Below are 23,139 nucleotides of genomic sequence, written 5' to 3'. Positions count from 1 at the left end.
TTTTATATATATATATATATATATATATATATATATATATATATATAGTTAAAAATATTCTTGCTTTTATTTAATATTATTTCTACTTAACTATGTATAAAGCAGTGTTTATACAAGTTGTTTTTTAGTTGCATAATAAATTGTTAGTTAATAAATCCAGTAATTTTTTTATGTATTTATTTACTCAATTTCACACAGTACAATGTATACATAAAAAGCAACTAAATTAATGAATATAATCAAAAGGGAGTAATTAAATATATAAATGTATATATATTTGATTATATATGTAATATATAATTTATTATTATACCTTTAATTAAATGTTTAATTGCACGCATAAATCTCCAAAGCACTTGTATGGAGTTACTCAGCCATGTTTGTTCAATACGAGTCAAATTGAGCGAGGACTCTATTCTTGTCGTAAAGGAAAATCAATAGGCAGTGTAACCTTGGACATGTAATGTAATGAGGGCGCTCTGTCGGTAGAGCTCAGCCCCTGAAACGTACCTAAAAAAACTGTTTTCCATTTTAGATTTCCTTGAGGAATAATCCTTGAAGATTTACTCACAGCAACACTTATTAGTTTTGATCCACTGAGAAGGAAATTGCCTTAACAGCCTTTTATCAGTCGCAGTGAGCTCTCTCCGTATATAAGGGTGTGTTATTAAGAGAAGAGCAGCAGACTTCAGAGAGAGCTGCAGTGCAGTGGCGACACTCGAACGTACAGTATGGATGTCTATAAAGTAAAACAGGTAATGCTGACTTATTAAAATAAGAAATACAGCCATAATTATGAGAAATAAAGGTGCAACTGAAAGATATAAAGTCATATAGTCAAATGGATTTTCTCAGATGGAAACGCATTGAATAAAAATGTTTTAAAAGGTAACTGCCTTAAAAATACATTAAAAGAAAAGAGAGTCAGAACTGTTAGATACAATTGACCAAATATAAGAAATAACTATATTTTAAAATGTATCTGTATAATTATTAATAATAAAAAAATATAGGCACCTATAAAGTAAAATGTGATGACAAAATAAAGTTTAAAATAAGAAATACTGTCAGAGCTTTGAGAAGGCACAAGTGAAAATTGAAATGGCAAGAAAATATAAATTACAAGAAAAAAATGAAATTACAAGAAATGTAGTGCATTTATATGTTAAAAAAAACAGAAATAAATGATCTTTTTCCACTCACAGATAAATGGCATACATATATGAACCCGGACCATAAAACCAATCATAAGTAACGTGGGTATATTTGTAGCAATAGCCAAAAATACACTGTAAGGGTCAAAATTATATATTTTTCTTTTGTGCCAAAAATCATTAGGATATTAATAAAGATCATGTTCCATGAAGATATTTTATAAATTGCCTACCATAAATATATCAAAACTTAATTTTTGATTAGTAACATGCATTGCTAGGAACTAAGCCAAACACACACACACACACACACACACTCGTTTAATTAGAATAAATCCTTTGAGGCAAAAACTGAGTTGAAAAATTGGCTTTAATTGTGTTCTTGCATTGCTTTTCAGATGTGTAATACTAAAAACCACAGGTGGTGACAATCATGATGTTTGTGAAGTATAAACACTGCTTTAACTGAATAAAGTGTCCTGCACATTGTCTGGTCACTAAGAGAAAAGGAAATTGGATGATAATCACATGAATATGAAAACAGTTACCGCTGTGCTTTAACCCTGCGTCCTATTTCAGGAACATTCTGTGAGTAAACACAGACAGACCGAGGCCCGGGGACGACTGCTCAAAACAATCCCTCGCCCGTGGCATCTAAAGACCCAATGTGAAATTTAGACCGATCTTGTTATGGTTTTCCTGTCTAGCTCCTTTTCAAATTATTCATGTCTATCTAAAGCTTGTGTAACTACAGCAGCCTCAGATTCTTCTCGCATGTCTTGAAGCGTGTCGACGTCTTACAGTCTAAACTCTAATCACTTTTACCCCGATCGCAGTTCTTCTGCTGCTCGGATTGGATTTATTCAACTATAAAGGACAGGAATCGGTGAGATGAGAGAGATCTAACAAAGCAGAATAAGTTAACAAGTTAAGCATTGCATAACTGTTTTAAAAAGTTACCAGAAACCCAATTAGAGCTCAAATAAGATTACTATTACATGGTTGCATCAGGATGCTAATAACGAAGTTTAGTTTTGCATGAGAAAAACACTCTGGAGTTTCATAACAGAGCTCAAAGATGTCTTAAACTTTGCTCAAAGTCAGTTCAAGTAGCTACAGGAGAAGCATCAAAGGAGAAACTTGCCCGAGCAAGCTCTGAGCAATATAATTTTCCTCGGGTGATATATATTTAGTATGTAGTTAGAGTAGAAGGTAAAGTTTGAAGGTCAGTGTAGTCAGTGGAGCGGTGTGATATGTAGACTGTAGATAGACCATTAAAACACGGCCTTTGGCAATGTGACCTTTATGGTTCCTGTGGAGGTGAGAAAAACATGCGACCTGCCGTTTCAAAGAACACTTCCCTTTGTCTGTCTGAATGTGGCTGAACTACATGGCTCTGAAACCAAAAAACTGTGACTTTCATTAGTCTATTTCCAGTATACTGAGTTTATAGTAAGTTTATGACGTGTGTGTGATTTTAACGCTACAGGGAGACGGTTGCTGTCTGGCTGTGAGGATATATATATCAGCGGCAGCCGAACATCCATGACAGATATGCCGTTCTGTAGACCCTGGGTAGAAAAGTGTGATATAGGTGTAAAATAAGGCTGGACTATTTTTAGTTGTTGAGAATGGAAGTCTGTGAGCTGCAATCTGCTTCTTTGTCTGAAAAGGTTAATACAATCTCTGAGATCTTCTGGTGCAATCCTTGTTTTTAGTTTTTTTTTTCCCTAGAAATGTTTTAATGATGCTCTAGAGGAAATTTGGGGTTGGTATGATGTGTAATGTTTTTGAAAGAAGTATCTTCCTCTCAAAATTGAATCTATTTGATCAAAAGTACAGTACAAACAGCAGTATAGTGAAATATAAAAATAATTGGTTTTCTATTTGGATATATATTTTTAATGTATTTTATTTCTTTGATGCAAAGCTAAATTTTCAACATCATAACTCTAGTCTTCAGTGTCATGTGATCCTTCAGAAATCATTCTAATATTCTGATATTATTAAATGTTACTGCCAAAATTTTTTTTGTTATTAGCGATATTGAAAACTGATGTGCTGCTTAATATATTTTTTGTGGAAATCTTTTGTAACATTATAAATGTCTTAAAAAGTTTCCTTTAATTTAATGCAACCTTCCCAAACATTTAAAACTTTCATTTTTGCATTTAAAACTTAGCACTATTACTGCTATCGAACAGGTTTCCTAAATGCAATGTTTTCTACAGGTTTTGAAAGCACCACACTCCTCCAACCTACAAAATATGTAAGCACCACCAACATATAAATTACAGTGTAAATTAATACAAAAGACTGTATATTAACAAATAAATAAAATCACACATAAGATCTTGATTTTGTTGTCCTTTTAAAACAAAGAACAACCAATTTTCATTGGAAAAAAATAAAATAACAATAGATTAAACAACACGTAAAATCAAGACAAACCACCTGACTCCATTTTCTCTGTCACAATCCAATCAATTATTGATGTAATATGATGATGTTTCTGCCAAAATTATTATTTTTTTTTATTTTTTTTTATAACTAATCATCTGTTTTCTCAGGAATGTGCCATATTGCAAAAGCTGGCATTCATGTTGACTTTATGACTCTTTTACTCGAGGAGTCCTCCATGTTGAAAGAGTGTAGAAGTTCACACAATCCCGCAGCAATGGAAAGCCATTAAACACGCCATATTTTCTCAATTCTCCTCCACTTTTGAATCTGCGGTTCCGCTTACAGAGTCCACCACTGGGACCGCTTCCAACAAAAACCTCTTCTCACATATCTGGATTCCCCAATGTCTGCCGCTGTGGTCTTGGCCAACACAAATACACAAAAACCATTTCAACAGAAACCTGGGCCTCAGAGGTCTCCACTCACGACCCACAACAATGTCATCCAATCTGGGCAAAAGGGCTTCATAACTAGGAAGGGTGTGAAACAAAACCTCCATAAAGGACTAAACTAAGACTCTGGCTCTGTCCCAAAACCAACGTGGGCAGCGTTTGTGTAGGCTAGTTCTGAGAGGCAGGCAGATTTTAGGCAGCATCACATGTATTCTGCACAAAGAGGGCATTCCCACAATGCATTGTGAGAAAAAAAGTCAATACACACACACACACACACACACACACACAACAACAACAACAACAACAACAACAACTGATGACAATATGTAAATACAACAAATTAAAAATAATTTATCATATAATACTTTTTCCTTCTGTTTTTATAAAGTAGTAATATATTAGTATTATAATAGTAATATAGTATTATATTATTTTTATTAATGAAATAAATGAAAATGTATCATTTAATCAATAAGACATATGTATTTTTATGTATTAAAATATTTGCATTATACGGTACACACACACACACACACACACACACACACACAAATAATGTATAAATACAATGAATTATAATGATTAACAGTTATAATCTATATATATTCCATAATGTATGTATATATATATATATATATATATATATATATATATATATATATATATATATATACACACACATATATATACACACACACATATATACACATACACATACACACAAACAAAATTATACATATTAAAAATGTTCAATTCTTTAAAATATCAATTATAGATATTTTGATATAAATATACTATAATAACACACAGTTTTTGAATGCATCAAAACAATTATAAATAATAATACTTAAACCAGTCTACCCAATTTTACCCAATGATTGTGTGTGTACTTTTTATCTTTTTATGCATATGAAAAGTTGTCCAAAACAGCCACTTATTATTTCAGTTGTTGCCTTAGAAGACTGCTGCCTCTGTAGGCAGTGGACAGGAAGTCAGCTTACTGTTTTAAGAACAGAGCCCTTCGATTCTGTTTCTCCAGTGTTACCATCTACTCTCAACTTTCCACAGTGACTCATGTATAACGTACAGCGCATCGTGCCAAAAAACCCATGGCACATTATTGCAAGTGAAGCATTATCATGTAGCACTGTCTTGTGTTATCATTATAAGTGTGTACATGGCTGACACGCGACATGGTTTCCTTTTGAGGACAGGTGCCGTTAAACCGCTCTGACTTCCTGCATGCTCCTCCTGAAATGAGAGACAAGCGTTCTCTTTGAAACCACAGTACAACCCCTAACTGCTCAAAACAACCCTGTTTGATTAACGCTGCAGAAACACATTCAGCAGCTCTTCATACAATACTGCTTTTATTTTAACATCTGTTATACTAACAGAACAGATATTAAACTTTCGTTTTTATCATTCTGAATTTACCTAAATTGAATCAGACGAGACCCTGGGGTCCAAGTTTCAAGTAAAGTTTTTTTCTATAAAATTAGCTTTCTTTTTTATACACATAGTAAGTGAATGGGTAACTACGGTAAATAGGATTTGTTTTCTATCATACTAAACCCACATCCTCGGTATCTGACACATTTCTGATAAATTATTTTATTTTAGTCATATACATTCTTTATTATGAAACTTCCAAATATAGACAAGCAGTTTTTTTCATATATAAATTATGTTTTCCAACCTTTAAAACCTTGTAAATATACGAAATGATTAAAAACAGACTCCTTTTAAGTATCTAAAACGTACACACAAATGCAATAGAGGGTGCATATAAACAGAGTCACCATATAAAAATGTTTTAATTTATGCCTTAATAAATAAACTGTTTGCGATATGTTTCGACTTTTCTCTCTTGAAAGCATTTTTTCATGGTAACCCATTTTTATTTTCAGGGTTTACAAGTCAAGACAGACTATATTCCCCTGCTGCAGTCGCTGGCTTCATTTGGATGGAGACTCACTTGTGTGCTGCCTACACCCATCATCAAGACTAACAGGTAAAGTAAATGCCTTAAAGTTCATTATTATTTAACTTCTTGCTTTAAGGAGAATGCACTGGAAATATTACCCAGACACCCTTATACAAGGATTTGGCACACACTAATCCAAATCTCACTATTTGTACTATATAGTACATGAGATTAGGATTAGTATGCAAATTGGAGTGCAGCCATAGACTTGTGGTGTGTTCAGCTAGACTTCTAGCACTCCGGGAATTCACATCTACTGACAGCGATTAACTGCAAAAATCATGCATTTTCTATTAAAGCTGGTGATCTGCAGAAACATGCGCGATCACTGGGCATTCAACAAAAAAGTAGAGAAAAATGTACTTTGCAAATGATCAGCAAAGCAATGCAACAACTACCAATGGAGATGACAGCAAAGGTCACGTGATCCGTCTGCTGTGAGATAAAAAAGTGTGGCAAAAAAAAAAAGCAGAGCATGGTAAAATATGCAAGGAATTAAAGTGAGTTTGATTCATGCATTGATAATCATGTTCGTGACATGATGCACTACCGTAATTTATATTCAACACGCTTTCCTCTGCAATATGCTCATAGTGGCAATAATACACGATTCCATATTAAACCAATTCACTTTTTTAAATGTATTTTTTAAAATATAATTATACATGACTTAATTTATGACTTAATATTCATTTATAAATTTCGTATTTAAAAATGTAAATTATTAGAATTTTTTTATCTATATTCATATAAATTATACATGTGTAAGTGTAACATATTTTTCTTAAATATATACATGCATATATATATATATATATATATATATGGGTCAAAGACGAAAAAGTGTTTCAAGCATAAAAAAAAGTGTAATACTGCTTTAAACTGTTGTATTTTAAAAGAACTGACATATTAAAAGACTACTTACTTTCACCCCAAACACTAATGAGTTGAATTTTACTTTTTTTTTTAACATTTACCACTATCCTAGGTTTTGCCCATTTGTCAGTAAGAATTTTGTACTACTTTAAAACACAATCAAATTTAGTATGCTCCATTATTCTTTTAGATATTTTAATATGTACACGTCAGAATAAGCATGTTGTTTGAATTTTTGCATAAATATTGTTACACTGAATGACAATGTAACATTATTTCAACCAAATTTTGACATTTTATTCTCCAAAAGCGTATCTAAAACCTTTAAAGTAGACATTTTACTTACATTTAATGTGCTTTCTATGGACACAAAATCCACACACACACACACACACACACACACACACACACACACACACACACACACACACACACACACACACACACACACAACACACATATATATATATATAATAAATATACCAACTACAAACAACAAACGACTAGGTTTGAAGTCTTCCAGCATGAACAGGCTTTAGAGGAAACATGAAACCATCAACTGATTTTGTGTAAACACCTCATGAGGCATCATTTCCATCACCAAAAAAAACGGTACAGCCCACACGTAGTAAGGGTATGTCCCAGACTCCAACTGTGACGAAGTGCTCGGGGTATAAAGCGCTCTGCGGGCCTCATGGAGTCAGATGTAATGACCGGCACAGAACTCCACTGTTTGCTCGCTGTAATGGATTGTCAATACGAGCTAACTGATGATTCCTGTAATGGTGAGCGGACGCTTCCGGCGATGTCGAACTGAGGTTCAGCATGTAATCTCCATCTGTCATACCCGATCCCGCCTCGGCCTTTCTCTCACACGTCACTCTGTAGTTTCTATCCGTCCTGCAGCCCCTGCTGATTAATTACGGGCCTATTTTAGACTTTCACAAAATACCACAACACACAACAGCAGCAATGTGGCTAATTAATCAAAACGCTGTCCTAGATACTACAGAACTGTCACTTTTCAATGTCTTGGAGACGGCTGGCCTTGTTTTCCTGGGAGGCGGAGCATAACATGGTAACATATAAAACTCGCTGTACTACGAATACCAGTGTTAGTGAAGATCCGGTTTTATTATTCATGATATAAAACTACTATTTACTAATACAAGCTACTATTTTAAAAAGTACACTATCGTTCAAATTGTCTGTAAGTTTGTTTTGAAAGAAATTAAGACTTTTATTCAGCAAGGTTGCATTGCATTGATCAGACGTGACAGGAAAGATATTTATGTGTAAAAAAAATTATATTTAAAAAATGCTGTTCTTTTGACATTTTTATTTATCAAATAATCCTGATAAAAATAAAAATAAAAGTATAAAGGTTTCTACAAAAATATGAATCAACAAGTGACAAAACATTGATATCAGAAATGTTTTTGCATATTAGAATGAATTCTGATGATCATGTGACTGAAGATGCTGAAAATTTAGCGTTGCATAACAGGAATAAGTTACGTTTTAAAATATATATTTATGTAGAAAACAGCTATTTTTACAATTGTAACAATATTTTACAATATTATTGTATATTTGATCGAATAAACCCAGCCTTGGTGATTTCAAAAAAAAAAAAAATTATGACAGACAAAACTTTTTCATTTTTTATTTAATTGCAATTAATTGTACCTGCACTTAATTGAATATTTTGCCATTTATTTTACAAGCAGTGTTTCACCACAAACTGTCATGGCAAAGGCAAACGAGATTTCTATACTGAATCTTTTTATGCAAAGATCTAAAATTCTTGATGAGCTAGAAATCCACTCTTTGTAAGTATAATCTCTAGTCTAGAAAATGACTAAAAAGTCTTCTAGTAATCACAATCATCTAGAAGTCGTCTTGCCAAACAAACAGCACTTTTCTGAAAGCAGATGAGTTTGTTTGTTGTATTTCCACACACTTCTCACGGCTATGCAGCACGTCGTACTGAAGGCTTGTACATTCATTACTCTCAAAATTGCCAAAAAGTTACCATTCAATTAAGCCCTTAATGATGGGGGTGTCTTGTCCTCTATAAAGCAGAGACACAGACTAGATTGGATGCTGGCGAGACTGAAGACCAGAGCTGTAATTTCACCGACCAGCCACTCGTTTACATTTTAATGGACCGAGGCTTGCAGGAATCCACTTTTGCCTCTTTGATTTAAGCAGGAAGCACTTGAATAAATATACAGTTCCTTGACAAGCAAGAAAATAAGAAGTGGGAACAAAAAGCAGGGGGAATTAGACATTTGGTATTGATTGTCAGCATATACCGGAGATGCAGAGGCCCGTTTGATGTAAGAGATTTGTAGCAGAATTGTAAAGAGAAACGGCGAGCATGAGAGAGAAAGAGACTGAGACTGTTTAGTAACACAACTCCATGTCCACTGAAGATTAAACGGCTTATCTGAACGGTTTAAACGTGGTTTTACACCAAACACCCAAAACTCACAGCACTCTGTGTTTGCTCCATGATGTGAAACTTCCTTCTCTAAATATATTTGCGATAAGACCCTGACAAGACAGCAAGAAAGAGAGATTTAGTCTTCACAGGATTTCACAAAACAGATATTTTGTTCATCCCTTTCAAAGCCGGATGTTCCCACAGCGCTCACAGCTAAAAATTTAAACAGATCTCCAAAGATTTTTTTTTTTTTTTTTTTTTTCACCATCCAGCATTTTTTGAGCTATAAATACAAGATAAGATGCTGAATATCCAAACGCACTCTAATAAACATGAAGCGACTGCTCTGGAAAGATTCGGGCAAGATGGGAAAAAAAAAACTGAAACTAGCTGGTCAATAAAGTTGGTTTAGATCAGAGATGCCCAAACCAGGGCCACCCATGCCACTCACTAAAAGGGGGGAAATGGGGGGAAAAAAACTTGCCACTGATACATTTTATATATATATATATATACATACACATCTTCAAATATTTAATATATTTATGTGCAATATTAAATAATTATATTTTTGTACTTGTATTCTCCCTGTGTGTGTGTGTATATATATATATATATATATATATATATATATATATATATATATATATGTATACACACACACACAAACACACACACACACACACGTATGTGTGTATTGAGTGTAAATAATATAAATAAAAAATATATATAAATTATATATTTATAAAATAAATGTTACATGTGTCCATGTACATATATTGGATTTTTTTATTATTATTATTATTTACAGAATTAAATTACAATACAAGTGTGACTTTTGGTTCTCTTTAGTAAAAGTAAAATAAATGTATAGAACTTTTATACAACTTTTTTTTTGGTAAAAGCCGAGGTGTAAAGTCCTTGAGTAATTTTACTTTATTACTGTATTCAAGTATTATTTTGGGGGATTTGTACAATTTAAACTGACTACTTGTACTTTTACTTGATTAAAGTTCTGAAGAAAAAAACTTTTTATTTTTTACTCATTACAAATTTTATTATATCTTGAAAAGTACATTATATTTTTATTTTATCTTATGCACGTTAAATATGGTAAACAGAAGCTCAAACGTGTATGCCTGACGTGAGAACACACACATTTCTACTTCAGTTATGACTTTCATCAGGTAAATGTCTGGCTTCGAAAGTTCACCATCAATTCTGAGGAAGCATATTGAGGTCGCAAAGTTGTGTTAATACTTCAGTACCATTTAAAGTTGTACTTTTTTTACTTTTACTTAAGTATGTTTTTGACCAGATACTTGTACTTTTCACTGAGTCAAATTTTTACTGAGTACTTGTACTTTTTACACCTCTGGGTAAAAGTTTGTCCACCTCTAGTCAAAATGGTTGGACATGGACCGGGAAGTGAGATTATTATTGTTTAACCTATGATCATACCTCACAATCTAAAATGCTTCGTCTCTCTTATCCAGTGATGGAAGTTTGGCCACCAAGCAGATCGTTTTCCTCCAAAGACCAATGTTGGCTCGCAAGAAGAAGGAATCCAAGGTGTGTGACCTCTTATTCCAGCTGCATTACTGACGTAGAGCTGTCAAATACATACACAAACACACACACACACGGTTAATATCATGTTCCTCACATTCTCTTTGCTTCCCGGCTGAAACATGTTAACAGCCAAAGTCACACACACAAGTGTTTTTGCAGGGTTCAGTACAGGCATCAGGCATTTCTTTAAAGCACCAGATAAAATGGGGCAGAAAGCACAAGATGCTTGAACAGAACAATGCATAATTTAAACAAAGATTTAGCTCCATGTCACTTCAAAGAAAACCAGAGCGAGTGTGCGCTTAGTGGGTGTTACTGCGTGTTTGGCTTTCCTGATGATATTTACTTACACGCCAGTGTAGACTTTTTACATTTTTTTGGGAAGAAAGGGCCAAAGCAAATGAACTGAGCTAAGCTTTAATCAACCTGTCACACTTGTCATCAGTTGTATATGTAACTCAGTATGGGAATTTGTATTCACAACCATAACAGAGGAGAGAATCTAAATTAACTTTTTTCCGAAAACAAAAATGTCATGTGGCATGCAAGCCCTGAGCTTCCTGTCTCATACATCTCGTGGTTGCATGAGGACACCACAGCTTTGTGAGTACTCTGTCATGTAAGCATCATCTCTCACTTTTACAAGTGCAATACGGCAACAATCAGTGGCATTTACAGGGTTAAAAACTAAAGTTAAAAAATACTTAATGCAAATGAAGAACAGAAAAGTGGCAGCCAATCACTGTGAGGAGAGGCAGTGACGTCTGTCAGAAATGTTTCTACTCCTGGAGTTTCAGTGCTTAAATGGATAAACATGGATTTATTGTCAGTTTGTTTAATAATGATGATGCCAGTTTGCTGTTTGAACAGGTTTAATAAAGATTAAAAAAGCATAAAGCATTTGATTATATAGTATTATATTTAATTCAGATTTGAAATGCACACACACCCACACTCTTGAAAGAAGTCTCTTATATTCACCAAAGCTGCATTCATTTCATTAAATCCTTGTTGAATAAAGCTATTAATTTTTTTCTTTTTTTTAATCACTTATACAAAACTTCTGAATGGCAATCTACCAGTTTGCACAAAAATAAAAAGCAAAGACTTCATGCAGGTGATTATAGTTTCTCCGTGAACAGTTCATGCTTCCTCAGTTTGTTTATCAGTGATCAAACATGATCTGGGTGAAGGTCTTCTGACATTGGGTTAGTTATGGTGAATCATGACAGGTTTTTGACATTTCCTTCACACAGTACATCCTAACTGACAGCGGCACAAACTCATTCACAGGCGGTATGACCGAAGGTGCTGCTGCCAGTGTTTCTGTATGAAAGCACCTGCTGAGGCACCATAACACGTCTAATCATCCTTGTTACACGGTTCTCTGGAGATTTTCAATTTAATGAATTAATCGTGGCATCCAATGATCAGAAGTTTCCAAATATGTGACCCTGGAGAACAAAAACCAGTCACAAGTAGCATGGGTATATTTGTAGCAACAGCCAACATTGTATTGCATGGGCCAAAATAAAAAAATATATATTTTATGCCAAAAATCATTAGGATATTAAGTAAAGATCATGTTCCATGAAGATACAATACACTGACAAGCTAGATTTTAAAATAGTTTTATCTCAGCCAAATATCGTTCTATCCTAACAAACCATGCATCAATGGAAAGCTGATTATATTATTATTAATTCAGCTTTCAGATAGTGGTGAAATATATTTAAAAAAAAAATAATAATTCAAATAAATGCAAAAAAAAAAAAAAGACCCAAATGTCGCTGTTGTCTGTAGGAATGCTGTCATCCGTTCATCCGGGTAACTGAAACTGGCACTACATATATATGTACCTCAGGTAACTTGAATATAGATATTACTGCACTGTTTTTGCAAATACCAAAAAAAAATCTAGTTATATCATTTGTTACTGGAATATATATATATACATTTGTGTGTTGCTATCAGTGCCGATCCTAGACTTCTGGGTGCCCAACGCAAAACTTAAATCTCCTTCATCTTTCAGAGGCAGTCAGCTTTCAATTTTTTTTATATATATATATTTTTTGTCTCAATTAAAGACACTGAATGACATTGAGGTTGCATGATTTGACTTTTCTTTTTTTTTTTTCATAGAAAGGGTGACAGCACAACGCATTAACAAAATGACAAGCGGTTTTCATAACCGCTGGCCAAATTCAAAAACTAAACTAAAATAAAATCATCTTTTATCTATACATTTTTACATTTGTTCCAGTTAGTTATAATTAGGGCCGGGACTTTAACGCGTTAATTGAAATTAATTAATTACACAAAAAATAACGCGTTAATTAAGATGAATTAATTACAGAAAAAAATTTCCCGCATTTTTAATAACTTATTTTTGCACCACGGAACGTTTCTCACTGGATGAGTTTCGGCGGACCGATTATACAGAAGCACCATCTAGCGTTCGCATATCACCGCAGCACATCGAACCTCAAGTATCAACACAAAACATATAGCAGCTAGCGTGGACTTTACACTTTATGTTGAACTATGTATTATTTTGTTGGTGCAAAAGTTTATGTTGAACTCTTTATTGTTTTGGCCAAGGTTATTGAGAGTTGGACTTGAGTATGTTATTTCCTCTGAAGCAACAGAGAGATGTTTTCTAATAGTCAGTGTTTCCAATGTTCTGAATGTAATTGACAGTATTGTGTTTTACTTAAAAAAAAAAAAAAAAAAAAAAAAAAAAAAAACTCTTTACAGAAGGTTCCAGCACCTATAAGCTTCCTGAATTTCTGAAATGCACTATTTCTAAATTGTTTCTAAATATGCTATTGCTACACTTCATGGCAAAAATTGCACTGGTCTGCTAGACTTGGTTGAACAAAAATAAACAATATTTTGTTGCTTAAGCTTATGTATTCAGTCATTATTCAATGGTATACTATAAATCCATGTAAAAAAAAATTACTTCTCACTGTTCTCAAGTAAAATATTTATATGCGATTAAAATGCGATTAATTTCGATTAATTAATTACAAAGCCTCTAATTAATTAGATTAATTTTTTTAATCGAGTCCCGGCCCTAGTTATAATTCAACTTACATAGAGCCCTATCATACACCCCGCGCAATGTGTCCCAAGTCACAAAAATGCCTACGTGTCATAATGGCCATTGTATGTATCAGAATTAGGCTATTGGTTCACGCACAAGCAGTTCTGTTTCATCTCTGGAGACGCGTTCGGTCTTTGCGCTTGCAAATCCTGCCATGTAAACAGCAAATCCACCATGGAGTGAGTGCAACTGGCTCTTAAAGGGAATGGGCGATGTCACTCTGATTGGTTTATTGCACGTTACACCCAAAAAACACCCATTACTCATTAAGAGAATAGGGACAACACGTTTAAACTATGCTATTTATCATGGAAGCAGTGATTCATAAAATGATCAAATGATGAAGCAGCATTACAACCAAGCATACTTTTATTTTAAAAAGGGTAATCCATAAAACTGTTATCTGTATCTCATTGCATATCCATAAAATGGACTAAGACTCCATGACGACATTTTCTGTTTCAGAAAGTCATCTTTAAAGCAAGGAACAAGTCCAACAAGAACTCGGTCAAAGACGCACCAAAGAACAAGAAGAAGAAAGACTCCACACCCACCGTAGAGAAAGAGATAAGTGATCAAAAGCCCTGTGATGGAGCTGAGAAGAGCACCGAAGAGACAAATACAAGTGTGAGTGAACGACAGGAGGAAAACCAGAATAATGAGACTGATGCTGAAGTGCAGAGTGAACAGAAAGAGGACAGAGAGGAAGGGAACGAGACAGAGGAAGGGACGCTAGGAGCAGGAAGGGAAAAACAAGAGGCGGCGGGCGGAAATAGCAAGACAGACGGAAGTGCTCAAGATGAGGTAGATGTTAAAGAGGAAGAGTGTGGCGTGAAAACAGAAGCTGAACTGGGGTCGTGTCAAGACAAGCCTTCACCTACAGCACAAGAAACAGGACGACAGGATGAAGAGGTGGACAAACAGGAAGACAGCTCAGCCAATCAGGATTGAGGATGCACTCATACCCACCGAGCCAATGGAAGTGGACATCTGAATGTTCTTAATGCTACCCTGCAAAAAAATCAGTTTGCTTATCAATATTGTGTCTTGTTTTCCAGTATCTAAACATCCTTGAAACAAGTTCAATATAGAAAACAAGGAAGCAAGAGTTGTTTTATTGATCTTTAGATGCCCAAGACAAAACTACTGGCTGATGTCCTGTAGATTATGGTTTAAGACGAGTGAACTGTCGCACAAACACCTCACCTGACATTTCCACCTCTTGTTACCAATGCTGAACATTTAACTCACCGCCGGTGAGCGGGCGATAACATCCCTTCCCCATCAATGAGCCGAAAGGACTCCGGTATCCAGGAAGAGGGAGGAGAGATGAGAAGAGATTGTTATCAGTAAATGCACTGGATGGGAAAACCACATTAATATTAACTCAATGAGCCCTGAGGGCCGAGACAGACTCAAAGACGGCATCTCAGACGCGCTCCGAGGAGAAGGTCACTGCTGCGAGAAGCAATCTATTGTGATGGAAGGTGCATATGTTTGTGTATGTTTTTGTTTACGTTTATAAGAATATTTCATGACACTGTCCAAACAAAAGATTCTCAAAAGTTAGGGGAAGAAGCGCACCTGACAGAGAAACATACTGGGATATTACTATTTAAAAAGTTTGTTGTGGAGTAGGGGCGACTTTTTGTTGGTTTAGTTGTTAGCATTCGGAGCAGATCCACCACTGGTTTAAAAGAGTAACTTGCACAGAAATGAAAATTCGGTCATCATTTACTCACCCTCATTCTGTTTCAAATATGTATGACTTCATGGTAGAATACACGAATGAAGGCTGTTTGTATGGAAGCCAATGTCTGCCACATAAGAAAAGAACAGACAATAATGCATTAGTAAATAAAAATCATTCTTAGATAAAAAGTCATAACTATGAGATAAAGGGTAGAAATTGACAAAAATCACCATTGAAAGGTAAAACTCATAAAAAGTCAACATTTTGACACACTGAGAGATAAATAGAAGAACTTTCCATTCAAGTCGACACAGATTAATAAAGCCATAATTCTGACATTATGCGATAAAATGTCATAATTATGACATAAATGTAACTTTTTTTCTTCTCACAAGTATGATGGCATTTTATACCATGTATAACTATTATTATTATATTATAGAGTAGAAAATCAAATAACTGACTTTTTATGCCATAATTTCAACATTAATCTTAATTATTATTTAGTATATCATAATTTTTACTATTAATCTCATAATTGATTTGTGTCATAAATTTGACTTTTTATCTCATAATTATGTCTTTTAATGTCAATTTAAACCCATAATTCTGATATTATTTTTTTGTCATGATGACAATTATAATAACCAAAGCATTTTTTTTCTCCAACTGCAGAAATGGGCTTCTATACTTTTGACTATACTCCATAAAAGCATCAGAAAAGTAGCCCATTTAATTAGAAATATATTATTTGCCCATTTTTTGTGGGCATAGAATATGTGCGAAAAACAAACAGCTACAACAACAACAAAAAGGTGATTAAATGATGACAGAATGATCATTTACAGGGTGTATTATTGCTTTTAAAAGAGGCAGATGGCAAAATAAGTGTCTGTTTGGGCTTCAGTTGACTTTTTCTTGGAGACAATCTGCTCTAGCTCTAATTCAAACATTTTCAACATTGCTCTCAGAGGCAATAAAACATCACAAGTGATTTTGCTTGAGAAAGACAACACCAGAAAGATGAGATACGCTCATGAACAGATCCTTTCCCTGTTTTAATTAGCAGACGACTAAGAGGCTGTTCACACTGGACCTTTCTCCTGTATTAAAAACAACAGAAGGTCCATTTATATGCACATGAACTCCCAGACACTGGATAATGTTCACCTCAAGACGTTCATTCTGGCCCCTGATTCATCCGATGGCCATGCTTTAAAACAGTCAGCAATTTGATTTGTAACTAATGAGTAAACATGAAATCAAAATCGACCCAATTTAGTTAAAAATGCATCAAATTACAGAAATAAACTTGGAAAAACATGCCACCGATGTGCACATATGTGCCTACAGCCCGAAATGAAAAAAACAACAACGTGTTTTTAGAATATTTCACTGCACAGAATTCATAAAGATACTGACAGTTTTTATTACGAAAATTGCATTTTCTGTGGAGGACGTAATATGAGAGTGAAACTTCATGGTGTTATTATACAGACCGCTTTTCAATTTGCATAAGAAAATAAACGGATACGTGGATAATCCGTAACAGAATGTTGTGATGGGATAGAGGGGTTACTTCATGACAATGATAATGCGGTTCACACGGTTCTTTGGCCAATGTCTTGTATTTTAGAAATCAGATCTCTTAATGCAGCAGAATCGCAAGACTATGATTTCAGATAGAAAGTATTATCCTGTCTGATTAATGGTTAAGGCTTTTCATAGAAATTAATATTCAAGTATTATTTGACGTATTACTTGTCCAATAAACAACTACTTGGTAACACATCGTGTTTTTATATCAGAATAGGCCAAAAAGCATTTTGACACTTAAAGGTGTTCACATTAGTGAAATTTCGGTCAGTATAGCATTTCGCCCCAATGAAACCCAGCTCACACAGAAGTCACTTTCAAAACAAAAGGAGGTAAAAAAAAATATTTGTGCTTGAACCCGTTGAATTCTGCATGTGGAAATTTTTCGCCCTCACACGTAATTCCTGATCGCATACAATCCTGTTGAAATGACTGGATTTTGCGAGGGAAATTTAGTCAACAACAGTGAACGTGAACACGAAAAAGGTCTTAAATTTCATTTCATTAGTTAAAATATCAAACTAACTGACATTCATATTAAACAAAAGAACCCAGCTAACAGGGAACGTTATCAAAACGTTCTGGCAAGGTTCACTTAATGATATGAACTGACATTCCTCCAGTAATGTTAATAGAAAGTTCGTTCTAAGTTGTCTGGTGATGTTATGTTCTCAAAATGTTAGTGCAAAAACATTATACATTGTTTATGGATCTCTTTTCAGAAAACCTTTTAGTTGGATGTTAATTTAACCTTTTTAAATGTTACTACTTCAGCAAACATTCAAAAGTGACTCCCATAATGTCTGTAAAATGCTAAAATGTTCCCTTAACATTCACATTACCGAAAATGTTTTTAAACATTAAAAATAAATAAATAAATTGGATGTTCGGAATGTTCAGGAAACATTCCAATAAAAATAATTAATTATTCATAACTTAATGAGACCATTAAAAAATGTTCTTAGAACTTACTTTGTTAGCCAGGGATGCAATCTTTACAAGCAAAATATTTCACAGAAGGATGTTTGAATTGACAAAACAATAATTCAAAACCACTTTCTGGTCGTCAAATGTTAGTGGGTCGAATCCATCATGCACATCAAGAAATGCACATTAAGGTGCGGGCAGCATTAAAGGGTTAGTTCACCCAAAAATAATAAATGGATATTTTTCTTACAAAAATTAAAAAGATGAAATAATTTTTTTTTAGATAACTCTGACTGGATTAATCTGAAAGAAGAAAGTCATATACACCTAGGATGAATTGAGGGTGAGCAATTTATGGCCTAATTTTTACTTTTGGGTGAACTAACCCTTTAATATTAACGCAAATTCGCATATGAAATTCAGGAATCAAATGATCAGCTGTTTTAGGTAAGAGTGAAAAAGTTTCACACACAGATTTTACTCATGATCAAGTTGGTTGCTCAAAAGTTAAAGTGACTTCTGTGTAAGCAATAATACGTACTCATCTCTACGCTACTTACAATGAATGGACCCCTTTATACACACAAAATTTCACTAATGCACCTTAAAAATACAAACATGGTCATTTTGAGTTTAATGCTGAATTTTTTGCCCACTCTACACCTCACCTGAGCAACATCTGTGTTTCCATTAAGTCAGCATTGTTGTGTTGGCGTCTTGCCGTATTTGTAATATTGGGTTCGCATTGTCAGGGTTTTCCAGCATGTGGTCTTGAGGGACGGTGTATGTGTGGTTCTGCATTAGCTCTAATGGCCAGAGGGGTCACGTTTAAAATCATAATGGCTTTCCCACTCCCCCTCCTGCTGGGACAAACATCAGAAAGGACATCAACATCCCAACTCCCTAATAAAAGATGCCATTTTCAATCTGTCCACGTACATTTAAAAGAAATTCATTTTGCACTTCCGTCTTACACGACAGCGGTTCTCGCTCTTTTTCCGAGCGGTTTCTGACACATTGTCATTATAATTGTGCTTCGTCACAGTGCTGTTGTTAGACTGTAGCTGCAGGGGAAAGGCCTTGTTTATTGTTTTAATACAGGGGAAAGACAGAGCTGCGCTGACGATTCAACTAGAGACAAAAAGACATTCAGATGCATTTTTCAAGCATCACTTGTTGTGTATCACAGGTGGAATCTGTAGACTTTTTGAGGTGGTAAAATCTGTGGACGGTGTTGAACAATAGCAGAGAGTTCTACAAAAACATTCAAATTAGTCAAAACACTTAATAAAGAAACAGACCGTTTGTAGAAGTTGGTGAATGACGGGCATCTGTGGGCGCTGATTGTGTGTGGGCCTGCTTATCACTGACGGATAGCAATTATGTTACAGTATGTGCTGCTATGCATATAGCTCTGCTGTCAGCATCTGCTCTGATAAGCTTGGCTTATCTAGATTGAGTTCTGCGACTGTGTTCGGAATGGAATACTAGTGTACTGCAGTGCATACTGCATAGTGTATCTACTGCAAACAGCAGAAAATAAAGCTGTACGCCAGAAGCTTCAGAGCAAAAACTGACTTATAGTGAGGTAAATCACAGTTACACATGAACTTGACTGACTTACTGCTTCTACAAGAGCAAAAATCACTGTCAACAGCAGTATTTGGTAACATCTATTAATATGACTCATTGGAAATGTAAATTTATGGCATCGAGTTAAGTGCATTGCATGGTGGGATATGCATTATGGACACTACTGTTCAAAAGTTCATGTCCAGTAGAAAGAGATCAATGCTTTTATTGAGTAAGGACACATTAAATGATCGAATGTGACAGTAGAAGATGTTACAAAAGATTTCTATTTGAAATAAATGCTGTTCTCTTGAACTCTCTTTTCATCAAAGAATTCAGAAAAACTAAATCTATCATGGTTTCCATAAAAATATTACGCAGCACAACTGTTTTTATCATTGATTTGAACAAGAAATGTTCTGTGAGCATATTAAAATGATTCCTGAAGGGTCATGTGACACTGAGTTTAGATGCTGAAAAATGCCTCTTTGCATCACAGGAATCAATTACATTTTAAAATACTTATTTTAAATAGTACAAATATTTCACAATATAACTCTATTTTTAATAAAATAAATGCAGCATTGGTGTAGACGTAATAGACGTCTTTTAAAAGTATTTTTAAAAATCTTCTAACTTTTGAACAGTATGGTAGCATGCATATCCATGTACTGTATATACACGTGCATCCAGATAATTATATAAAAATATTAGTATAATAGTATGCTTTTTCAAACACAGCCTTTGTTCCGAACTCAAACCCTGTTAAACAAATACACACATCAGCTACACAATTCTTAAAGGTTTTGAAGGTTAAATTATTATTTCTATGTAGACACACTTTATGTGGTTTAACTAGCTGGCAGTGATGAATGGTTAGTGTGTGAAAGTAGCATGCACGGTCTTTACCACCCACTCTCCACCGTGTAGATTCAAATACACACAATAGCTGGCATGACGTCAGCAAGTTATGGACGGTAAGTCCGGTCTGGGTCCACAGGGTCAGTCGGAGCGGTTGGCGAAGCCACGTCAAACGAGCTGTTGGAGAAAAACAAGGTTGTGGAAGAAAGTGAGGCAGGATCAGCAAAACTGATGCCGAGTAATATTTACCCTCCCCTTAGTATTGACAGGGTGACCCGTGACTCATGCAGCGGTTGACCTGGTCCGCTGTTGTTTTGCTAAGAAATGTGCCAGTTTCTTAGTTATATAATGGATTTTAATATCCTGCAGTGGCAGGGGAGGATCTTTGTAGCTACTAATGCACACTTAAGCACATGCACCTCATTTTGTGGTCCATTTACTGACGGTTTTCTTGCTTTTCAGAGAACAAAAGAGTCAAACATGCTGCATTTCTGCTTGTATATCTCAAAGGATTTTGCCATTTCTGCCTCCATATTTTTGCAGGTCGCTTCTTTGATTGTCAGCCACTGTTGTGCCATTGTGAACATTGATCAATGTTTTCCATCGTTTGTACGGACAAGCAACATAATAATGTCATCTGTACAATTTGTATAATATAATAAATATGATTTATATTTGATTTGTTTTGGAGGTTTTATTTGATGTATTATCTGTTAGCTTCTTTATTGCTTGAAAAGTCTCAAGATAAAGCTACTGTTTCTAATAGTGCACAGGTCAGACTTCATTTAAAATACTAAGTTATATTTAGCAATTAAGAAAATGAAAACTTGTGTTTAGGATCATGAAGGGTTTTTTTTTTTTTTTTTTTGCATCAAGGCACTAATTTCATGAGAATTTGGTGCATTTCTCCAAATGATAATCTAATGAGAATCATCTTTAAGAAAAATGTTAATTACAAAAAACTTAAAATGTCTGGACAAATTAAGGTAAAGGGAATTTGCTTAATTGTTACCATGTGCAAAAAATCTTAATGGTCCTAAAATATGCGTTTTGTTTCATGCAAGTTGTAATTACATGATTTTAGGGTGAAGCATGTGCTCCACAGGAAGTTATATGCTTTTAGTCTGTATTTAAAAACTCCATTAATGGCACATAACATTTAAGATTTTCAGGGAAAAAATCTATAAATAATGCTGAAAATGTACTTACCCTCAGGCCACCCAAGATGCAGATCAGAACTGAATTTAGAGAAATGTAGCATTCCATCACTTGCTCAGCAATGGATCCTCTGGAGTGAATGGGTGCCGTCAGAATGAGAGTCCAAACAGCTGATAAATACATCACAATAATCCACAAGTAATCCACACAACTCCAGTCTATCAATCAACATCTTATGAAGTAAAAGCTGTGAGCTTGCAACAAACAAAACAATCATTAAATGGTTTTAACTTTAAACCGTTGCTTCTGGACAATTTACCTCCATAATAACGCTTATTCCTCCAGTGATAAAATCCATCCCCTTGTGTCCTCTCACATCAAAATCCACGGACATATTTGTTTGAAACTGTTTTGACTAAAGCATGCTTTATTTTTGTATATTTCTCCTGATTCACATGAGATGTCATTTTCACTGGACAAAGCAATATTATGAACAGAGGGCTATTTTAACTTTAAAGTTAAAACACATTAAAGGGGGGTGAAATGCTCCTTTTCACTCAATCTCCTGTTAATCTTGAGTACCTATAGAGTAGTACTGCATCCTTCATAACTCCAAAAAGTCTTTAGTTTTATTATATTCATAAGAGAAAGATAGTCTGTACCGTGGCGTGACGTGACGTGTGGGCGGAGCTAAAGAATCACGAGCGCCAGTAGGCTTTTTGCGTTGAGAGCGTTTGGAAGCTGTGACATTATCGTGAGGGAAAAACCATCATCCAAAACAAACCATGGCTTACAGTCAGATTCAGCCGTTTATTTATGATCCAGAATCAGATCCCGAGGCTGAAACTGAACGAGAGCAGCAGCAGCAAGGACTCGCTCCGAGCGGGGCTCGAACCCGGGTCTCCGGCATGGGAGGGGACGCACTAACAAGGAGGCAGAGATATTTGAAGCAGTTTTACTCACCGCCTGCGGTTCCAACACACAATCGTGACCCTTTTTCGTTGGGATTGCATCATCCTTAAGAAATAAACGATACGCAAATCCGGCGTCAAACTGGGCCTTGTGAACAAGCATCTTCGAAATGCAGGGAACAAACAAAAACACTTGCACAACTCCGTTGATGCTCTGTAAAAATAAACTCCATCCACTGGTCCCTTAATGCTGTTTTTTCTTTGGTAATCTGTGCAGGGTTGTCTTGCCCTGGCAACCAAAAACACACTCCTTTTGTGACATTTCGGGACGCTCTCGCTCTGATCAGTGATGGTCTGTGCTCAGCCTGCGAAGTCTGTTGTGCTCTCAGTGCTCTGCTATACTGGAGCGCGTGTTC

The 23,139-nt window shown here is 35.0% G+C and overlaps 1 protein-coding gene across 3 annotated transcripts in view; it reads left to right on the top strand.

Moving 5' to 3' along the window:
- The window catches only part of LOC127974776 (raftlin), a 95,240-nt gene extending 73,907 nt beyond the window's left edge, over positions 1-21,333 (top strand). For all 3 annotated transcript variants that reach the window (XM_052578280.1, XM_052578281.1, XM_052578279.1), the window contains exons 8-10: positions 5,923-6,026; positions 10,821-10,896; positions 14,471-21,333. In XM_052578280.1, the coding sequence (XP_052434240.1) occupies positions 5,923-6,026; positions 10,821-10,896; positions 14,471-14,956 (666 nt within the window). In that variant the 3' untranslated portion in view covers positions 14,957-21,333. The remainder of the gene's footprint in view (positions 1-5,922; positions 6,027-10,820; positions 10,897-14,470) is intronic.
- The last annotated feature ends 1,806 nt before the right edge of the window (positions 21,334-23,139 follow it).

This window comes from Carassius gibelio, chromosome B16 (genome assembly GCF_023724105.1).
Source record: "Carassius gibelio isolate Cgi1373 ecotype wild population from Czech Republic chromosome B16, carGib1.2-hapl.c, whole genome shotgun sequence".
Taxonomy (NCBI): Eukaryota; Metazoa; Chordata; class Actinopteri; order Cypriniformes; family Cyprinidae; genus Carassius; species Carassius gibelio.
This window is presented reverse-complemented; position numbering and strand designations above follow the sequence as displayed.